The 8990-nt window shown below is 41.1% G+C and overlaps 2 protein-coding genes across 7 annotated transcripts in view; both read right to left on the bottom strand.

Annotated features, from left to right (window-relative positions):
- Positions 1–2604: 2604 nt before the first annotated feature.
- LOC116670918 (GTPase IMAP family member 4) lies at positions 2605–7890 on the bottom strand. 3 transcript variants are annotated; one of them, XM_032501637.1, is made up of 8 exons: positions 7702–7890; positions 7313–7432; positions 6378–6455; positions 5820–5870; positions 5635–5685; positions 5472–5522; positions 5237–5278; positions 2605–5056 (listed from the first exon to the last, which is right to left on the bottom strand). In XM_032501637.1, exons 2-8 carry the CDS (start codon positions 7356–7358, stop codon positions 4344–4346), a joined length of 1032 nt encoding a protein of 343 aa, XP_032357528.1. In that variant the 5' UTR covers positions 7359–7432; positions 7702–7890; the 3' UTR covers positions 2605–4343. The 3 variants fall into 3 exon arrangements, with proteins under 3 accessions (XP_032357528.1, XP_032357530.1, XP_032357529.1); XM_032501639.1 differs by having other exon boundaries at positions 7313–7384; positions 7702–7856; XM_032501638.1 differs by lacking the exon at positions 7702–7890 and adding an exon at positions 7538–7632.
- A 425-nt stretch (positions 7891–8315) lies between these two features.
- xrcc6 (X-ray repair complementing defective repair in Chinese hamster cells 6) overlaps positions 8316–8990 on the bottom strand; it is a 16439-nt gene continuing 15764 nt past the window's right edge. For all 4 annotated transcript variants that reach the window (XM_032501632.1, XM_032501633.1, XM_032501635.1 and 1 more), the window contains exon 13: positions 8316–8562. In XM_032501632.1, coding sequence (XP_032357523.1) covers positions 8363–8562 — 200 coding nt within the window. In that variant the 3' untranslated portion in view covers positions 8316–8362. The remainder of the gene's footprint in view (positions 8563–8990) is intronic.

Genomic DNA, 8990 nt, shown 5'->3' with positions numbered 1-8990 from the left:
AGGTGGGGGTTGCAGGGTAAACGAGACCTGTGGTTGTAACACCTGCTCTCTTGAAAGGATGGATGTGAAGAAAGGTCAACAGGAGGGGGGGGGCGACTCACTGTGGAATTGCCAAAGACACTCCAGATGCTCCCAACTCAAAAAGATTACTCTTCCACCACCACCACAGCGGTGTTGTCAATCAAACTGCCGTTGCTCTCTGTGCGTTTCCACTTCCTCCATCTTCGGTGTGTGTTGACAGCTCTTTCCATTCAATCACCGAGCCTATAGCTTTGCAGTTCTTTCCATCAGTAGGTTGCAGACCATGAAGCGCCACTTCCACTGGAACACATACAAGGATTTGATGCTAAGCAGTTCCTGAAAAAGCCACCTGAAAGAAAGAAAGAAAGAAAAGAAAAGCTGTATTTTCTCTACCTGTGGTGTTAATTCATAATTTAGTTGTTCCCCCCCCCACACACACACACACAAAGTAGCAGAGCTCAAACATTGGCCAAACCACTGAAACAGTGTGTTGTTGACGGTGATAGATAGCTGACATGCCATTATAAACTGCTACTATCTCCTGTTGGTCAGCAGACCCCCAAAATGAAACGAAGGTAAACATTTCCAGTAGCTTGGGCTGGATAGAGGAAGCAGCCTGGTCAGTAAGCTAGCAAAATATGACAACAGCATCGAACAAAACCAGACACGCACATTATGGAGCTTACTGTCCATTAACAAGGATAGCCGCTGTTATACTCTGAAACCATACATGTACACATGCAATTAATCCATGATAGTAACCGATATCTGGCGATAATCTACTGGCTGCTCTACGTAACGTGACTCATGTGTCTACAGCAAAACACAACCACAACGCTTCCTTTTTGTCCTGTAACTTCATTTTCTCGAACCGACCACTTACCTGGCCGCTTCCCACCGGTTGTGTCACAGCTGGACTATCATAAACCGGTGTAAAAACTGAATCTGCTCTCTCCTGTTTCCCTAAAGGCTGTTCAGTCCTTTGTCTTTGCCAATTTTCCCTAGTATAGCTCTCTCTCTCTGTGTCTGTGACTGTCTCTCTCTCTCCGTCCGTGTGGACGCGGACATGCGCAGTTAGCGTCTCGCTGGCTCCGTATTGCTGTCACCGCCTGCGTCAGTTGACAGTCGAGCAGTCCCTCCCCTGGGACTGCGAAACCCTGCATTTTCCACTTCTTTTCATCGCCCGTTAGTGGGCATGTTCTAAATAAAATAAATAGCTGATTTACATCCTGTTTTCAGCATTAATGTGTTATTATTTAAGTCCGTGTCCAGGCTTTTAGTCCAGGTGATATATCACGTTACAACTTCAGTTTCAGTGTTGAATGCTATCAATGTTGATCGAATTCGCAGTGTCAGTATTTCTTAATTAACAATGGATCACATGACGAAGGAATCCCGCAGAGATAATTCCTATATCACCCAACAAAGTTTTCCAGCTTTTTAGCCTCTTTTAGCTCATTGTTTTGGTTTTACGCTTACAACAGGTTTTGATTCCCCCCAAATGCACATTGACGGATTGAGACAATGGGGCCCTGGGCACAAACTACATTTATTATCTAGATAGGAATAAGACACCCATAAGTATATTGTTAGTCATTTTGCATTGTGGCTGTTTGTGTCTCACTATATTTATTTTGGGTCTTTTGTAGTCGGTCTGTGTTTTTGGTCATATTGTGACTACTCTCAGTTATGTGGCGTCTATTCGGGGTTGTTTGCATCTCTGTAGCAACTCTTTGTGATCGTTCTAGGTATTTTTGTAAGTCCAATGGTAATGTGTATTATTTGAAGCATGGCAGACAAAATTAACACATCACTGGTGAATATTTAGCAGCAAAAGACCCAAATATTTTTTCAGTAGATGGGGACCAATATCTGTGTCTGCTGGATGTATAAACAGGCAACTGTTTGCTAAATCATTTGCTACAACAACTTATTGAAGTCATATTCCAATGCTGTAATATACAGCAGGGTGAATTGCATACAATTTCAGTGATGCACCAATATGTATAAATAACATCTTTTAGATTTTCTTTCTAACAAACCCCATTCTTTGTGGCTATCTCCTCAGCAATAGGATTTGGATTTATTTGTATTCTTTCAGTCTTTCTATAGGCCTCCTAGTCTTTTATTGAGACCGGTAGAGTCTCAAATTGTATAGAAAACAATGGATTCACACATTAGACATGATATGGAACTCAAAAGCTGCTTCCAGGGTAAATAAGTGAATGAATGGTTTATTTTTGTGTCTGGCCGCTTGCACGGCTCATCCATTATAGGACTATTCAGACACATTTTAAATAAACACTTCCTAGTGCTGACACCATAGGCCTAAATAAAGGTTACAAATATAAAATGTACAATACAACACAAAAAAAGACAAATAAATACAAGGTTAATACAAGTAGGGTACCAACATTTTTATACATCAACATAAAACCCTTTCACACAAGAATACATTTTGGTACAAGTTAAGTAGAAAATAATTAGATTAGGAAGATACTGCAGTTATTCCAGATACATTGTAAGGGAGGACAGACTGGAGAAAGAGCAAGAGTTAGGCTTTAAATAATGATGACATTGTGATGGCCTTCTTCAGTCTCCTTTATTGAAACAATGTGACACAGCCCATCGTTTGTTAGGTTACGCTGTGAAAGGATACATGAGTTGTTCCTCTTGTGTTGATTTTTTTTACATTTTGAGAGTAGCTCAGAATTCAACCAAAATATCATTCACTTTGATTTTTAGCTCTACTTTGGCGTGCAAACTCATGAGAATGTTGTTCAGGCAGAAAAAGTAAAACAAAGAGCTAAAAGTGGCTAAATAGTTACAGTCGGATGTTCATTTTCAGTAGGTTTGCCACTATGTTTGACCGTCTGATGAGCCATTTGAGTCAATGTCAAAATAAAAAGGATTTTTCAATGCAAGTGTAAAAGACTTTGGCACTTTCTATCAATGGAAACTCATAAAAGTTTTTTTAGGACCACCACCAATCAGCCCTGATTAATCCCATAATATCCACAATAATGTGGATGCAATAGAAAATGGATCTCTCTTCCTCTTGTGACTTTCCTGCACTGCTGATGATTTAGCCATGAAGAAGAGATCTTCTTTTTGAAGGTGGTCTTCAAATTGAATAAACTTTGAATGGCTGGTATTGTGTTTTAGCGCAGAATGTCTAACAAGTCTAACACTGACCAGTTAGCTGCTGTTTCCCCCCCCATCCGTTTACTGAACTGTAACAAGCTATACCCAAAAGTGACACTGGAAAACCTTGTTTTTATTTGTTTTTTCATTTTTGTAGTTTATTTGTTTGGCTGCGCAGCACTGTAAATAGTCCCTGGCTCCCAGAGAGGCTAGTACATAATGACCGGGGCTAGCTATTCCTTTTCAAGTCAGACTTGGCAAAAGACCAGCAGACCACTGGGGTTTATTTTCTTTCCTTTGCTAAGGTTTATACATCCTCATGCCCATGTGGAACCTGATTGGTGTGTTGAAGGTATGCACCGTTTAGTTGAATGCTCTATCTACTTGTGTTTCAGCTCATTCGAATTTGCCCGCCTAAAAATGAGAGAACATTGATACCTTTACAGTTACAGAATCGTAGCTTTAGTGATATAATTATATCATATATCAACTTATCACTCATTTGTTGACAATATGTAGATTTGTTTTTATGATCACAGCTACATAATTACAAACTCTAAAACCTGCAATTGAATTTGAACTTGTTGATAGTAATTCTTAATTATCTTGTCAAAATGCTATTTCAGAGGCCTCTGGAGAAAGTAAAGAAAACATTAAACAGGACTGCTGACTTCAGTTTATTTTCCCCGATCATCTTTAAAGTTTGATGTCTTATGAATTATGAAGGAAAGTGGAGGGCCAAGCACTGCAGCAGAGCAAGAAAACATGAGGTGCAGGCCTGTCCAAAAGAATATACTGACATGGAAGAATTACAACACATCAGAATAGCAAAATTAAGTGTGTGTGTGTGTGTGTGTGTGTGTGTGTGTGTGTGTGTGTGTGTGTGTGGTGTGTTGTGTGTGTGTGTGTGTGTGTGTGTGTGTGTGTGTGTGTGTGTGTGTGTGTGTGTGTGTGATCTAACCAAAAGAATTGGTGGCACGTTGAAAACACAAGGTGGCCACCAGCAGTCGTACATTTATTTCGACAGTGGTGAACCAGCAGAGTGACAAATATACAAAATACCTTAGGCAAAGATTCACCCTTGCACTTAAAGTCAAAATTGCATGTTTAACACTTGAATGAATCCTGTTGCCTTCTTTTTTCACCACACACACACACACACACACACACACACACTCTTATCCACATGTGTGTCCCAGTTTTCCAGCCAGGACAGAGCCCATATCAGCTAGCAGCTCCTCCCTGATGCGGTCCTCCCTCCTCTGCAGCTCGTGGACAAAATGCCCCCTCTGTGTCTTCATCTCCACCACACGGCCCACCAGCTGCCTGCGTATCACACTCTGTGCCTCTGGGGGGCAGTCTGGCCTGTTGTCCACCAGCTCTGGCCTTTCGTTGCTTAGAGACAGAGCCCTTTGCAAATCACCAGAGTCCACATCAAGCAGCTGATCTACAGTACACTTTCGACCCAGGCAGTCTGCATGTGTGAGCACTGGGAGAATGTACCCCGCGACCCCATCTCCAAAAAGCTCTAGGGTGGCTCGGATTGCCTGAGCCACATCCTGGTCGATCTCTGTGCTGGAGCCTGGAGCTCGTATCACCAGCAGGAAGGCGTGTGGTCCAGGACCGGTGAGCTGAAGGCTCCTCAGAGCTTCCCTGGCTCTGTTGTTGTTCCCTAATGACAACCCCAAAAGATCTGGGGTGTCAATCACTATAACCTCTCTACCATCCATTACTGCCCTCCTCTTGGTGCTCTCCATTAGGGGACCCATGGGTGCCTTTGTCTCACGGTTGCCCAACAAAGTATCTGCAAGGGAGGTCCGTCCTCCACCCATGGGCCCTAGGAGGATCAGCCTTAGGCCTGGTTTGTCTGTGCAGCTAGACAGATCCATCTCTGATGTAGAGGTGACAAGTTTGTATTAGATAAATCGTAAAAGACTTGCAGAACAGCTGTGATTCTCAGCCACGCTGGGCCTGAGTGAGTGGGTTTTATGTTTTAAATATTTCACATTTAACAGAACAAACGAGAAAAAGAAGAAAAAATGTATCAATAGGAAAATTAATGTGAACTGACCCGTGTTGACCCCAACAAGCGACTTGAACTTGGAGGAAGATGCTGATGGAGGAACAGATTATAAGTCAGTTGCTTAATTATAGGCCTATAATTATCAAGTACGCCCCACTACACATAGATAATAAATTGCTGTCATGTGTCTGCTGAATTTCTGAGTCACTTCCTGTGGCTACCTAAACAGAATCATTCAAATTGTAAACTTCTCCTGACCTGTAGCACCTCCTGCAGCACTCACCTTCGATAAACCGCCAAATTCCAGCCAGCCAGTTCCACAGGCTCTGGATTCCTGACATACAAGACACAAACAGAAAATTTAGAATATGACTTTCTTTAATTTATAGGTGATATATTTTTGTTTCATTCCTATGTGTCAGAAATTCAGAATGTGTATCTTGTACCACGAAGGGTTCCCACTAGGTGGCTCACCCAACTCCAAAGAGCCGTCAGACCTGAGGCAGAACACACATTTAAGTTGTGGTGATTTTATTTCACATCATACACAAACATGTGAGTTGTCAGATAAGGTCAGACTGTGACGGGGAGGACAAAGGGACCTCTCATATGTCACTCCGACAAAACTCACCGGTTAGAGTGCAGAACAGACGAATCGGCCATCGGATCAGAGCTGGCAGTGCTGCAGGGAGCGCAGAATACTTTATGAGTACTACACCAAGGGGCCATCATTGTTTCATTCCTGTTTGTTTTTTTCATAGGATTTCTTGACAATATAGAGTAGCCTATCTCCTGCTTTATCTTTTAGATATGTGTGTTTCCGATCAATAAATTAATGTGCACAGGTCTGTTGTGATTCTGCATAGGCCTACTGTAAGTTTCTATTTGTCACAAAAAATGGAGGGAGGATTGAGTCACCCTCTGTAAATAGCACCCATAGATCCTAGCTAAACCTCTGATAAAACCATCAGGGATGTCTGATCTCATCAAAAACATTTCAGATAAAGTCAAGCAGGTTTAATCTTCTTTACATTTTTAGATTTGCTGTGCTTTCCGGTTTCCAGACTCACTATATCTGAGGAGGACAGGTCAATCAATCAGCAAAACAACATAGCTTATACTATGTCAGGGGAGCTTTCTGTTTTTCCGACTTAATATAAACTTGTGTGTTGGTGAGTGAGTGACTGACTCTGTGAGAATCTGTAGAGAAGATACCCCACCACAGTAAAAGCTCCCATTTGGATGTTGTTGCTGGTCAGCCACCAGTCTATAAAGAGAGGGGAGGGAGGAAAACATGACATTAGTATTGCAAAATACACAACTTATCATAGGGTTTACCTTTCACCTAAATGGGGAATGCAAAAGGAAAACCATATTGTTCAATTCAGGGCTGTGTATGGCTGTGTATGTCTGTGTATGTCTGTGTGTCTGTGTGTGTGTGTGTGTGTGTGTGTATGTGTGTGTGTGCGCCCCTGTAGGCATATCAAGATTTACATTCATTTTATATCTATATGTATTCCAGGATTGTTTTGACAAAAAAAGAGGCCGTTTTTAGTGGTGGAATGTAACTAAGTACATTAACTCAAGTAGCTGTACTTAAGTACAACTTTGAGGTAGCCTAGTATACGAGTACTTTCTTTTCATGCCACTTTGTACTTACTCACTGTACAATGTGGTATTAATACTTTTACTTAAGTAAAGTGTATGAATACTTTTCCACCACTCTTGTTTATTGCATAGACAGTGAAGAGGCGTATTGTCAAGAGAGAACGCGCTCTTGATTTCGTGTATTAATTTTAAAAAACTAAAGCGGAAGTCAAAACATTTTTCTGCTAACTTGTTAGCGTTATAACAGTACGTAGTTTATAAACTACGTACTCCACAGCCTTAAATATTTAGTTTTTGCTACCATGAAGACACCACATTACATAATGAGACCATAACAGACCGTAACGTCATTAATAGACATCTCATGAAGTGCCAATTCCAATGGTACTGTCATACAATTGAAGTTGAAATACAAATAACCTAGTTAAGCAACGTTAGCCTACTTAGCCTAACGCAAACATCTTTAAGGTCTCTAAAAGGTGTTTGATATTTTTATTTTTTTTAATTTTGTCTCACCTGTAACAGCATCCTCAGCGTTGTCCTTTTCACATTGGCACTCCATTTCTCTGAAGTTGACAGACTTTCAGCCTGTGTCAAGCTAGCGAGAATATGTGACAGCACGACGTCTGCTCAGAACTGTAAACATAAAAGCACTCAACGAATGCACCGGGTTGCTAAATATTTTACAACTTTTCGATTATATAGTTAATAATATTACAGCAAAGTTAGGTGCATAGATACCATTTGGACTGCATTGTCAGTCAGTGGTTTGTTAACATTTAGCAGTTTCAACACAGGGTAAACCAAAACAGAAAACCTACGCAGGAATACTCGACATAGAATGTAGTAGAACAAGTATCTATCTAAACCTATAGCAACGGCAACCTTTCAGAAAGCTCCATTACCTGCTCTGTAGTCAGTTAATCCTCCTCAAAGAAGGCCGTGACGCAACTGACACGAGGTCAAAGTTGAATGTGATCCCTTCTTCCTGCTGTTGTGCAGTAAGGCCTGTGCAGGCCTGCCCTCAACACATCTTAACGTGCCATGTTGCTAAACAATGCAGTGAGAAGGTCCAGGTATGCTGATTATGCTGCAGTTTTACTTTGGATGGACACACCTTTACCCTTTAAGAACTGGAAATGCTGCTTAACATGTACAGTATACTTACTCATGCAGTTAAACTAAAACAAACTAGATGCAAAGCTGTAAACGTTTTTTTAGTTTTATTTATTTATTTTTACATTCAAACATTAGGCCTAGCCATGTAACTGACACACCTACGGCAGACATTAGCACTAAGCAGGACTGAACAATGCAGCCTTGCAAAAAAAGGGTAAAACAAGAGGATTACTCTTGACATACACAACAAGAAACCTTTTTGGTTGAAAAATGCACACAGTGTTCTGGTCCGTCCCTGAGATCACAGGGTACATTTCATTTTCTGGTTTTAAAATGGATCACAATATTGACCAGAACTTGCTGTGCGCAATGTGTCTGAAGACATTTCTGATCTGATCTGAACAGGTTTGCCTGGTCATAGAGGCACAGAGTTGTATATTGAACTCATCATGAGCCCAGCCGCTCAGTCAGAGCATCAATCAGCTCCTGCTTCTTGGTCCCGGTGGTCCGAACCCCAAACTGCTTACAGGCCTCCTTTAAAACGGGCACGGTCAGCTTTCCCAGGGTGCCATTCTGCATGTGAGCCCGCAGCTCGTCCTCTGGCATCTCCACTTTGGGCTTCTTTTCAGCTCCGCCTCCGGTACCAGCTACAGATTCATTCATGGAGAAAGCATTGGGTCAAAAGAAAAATCAGATTTTTACTGTACTATAGCACAAAAAACAAATGTAAACATCAATAAACTTGACCAACCCCCTGCAGATGATGTGTATTGGGGCAGAAAAATGTGGTACCTACCAGCATAAACAACAAAGATACAGTAAAAAAAAGCAATTTTTAGTCTCTCCAGGATTTCGGCCTTTCTTTGAAATCATGAATTTGCGGCAGCTTTTGTAAAAAATTGCGATAAAAGTTGCACTGTTTTTTATATTCTAACTTTTTATAAGTGAAAATTGCAAAATCAAAAAAATTGGTATACTTCTTTAAAAATAAAAGGAAACTTGTTTTGGGGAGAATAAAACTACTCTAGGCAGAGTTTTCCAAGTAACCTTACCAAAAAGGCTCAGGATGCTGCAA

The sequence above is a fragment of the Etheostoma spectabile genome, chromosome 21 (assembly GCF_008692095.1).
Source record: "Etheostoma spectabile isolate EspeVRDwgs_2016 chromosome 21, UIUC_Espe_1.0, whole genome shotgun sequence".
Taxonomy (NCBI): domain Eukaryota; kingdom Metazoa; phylum Chordata; class Actinopteri; order Perciformes; family Percidae; genus Etheostoma; species Etheostoma spectabile.
This window is presented reverse-complemented; position numbering and strand designations above follow the sequence as displayed.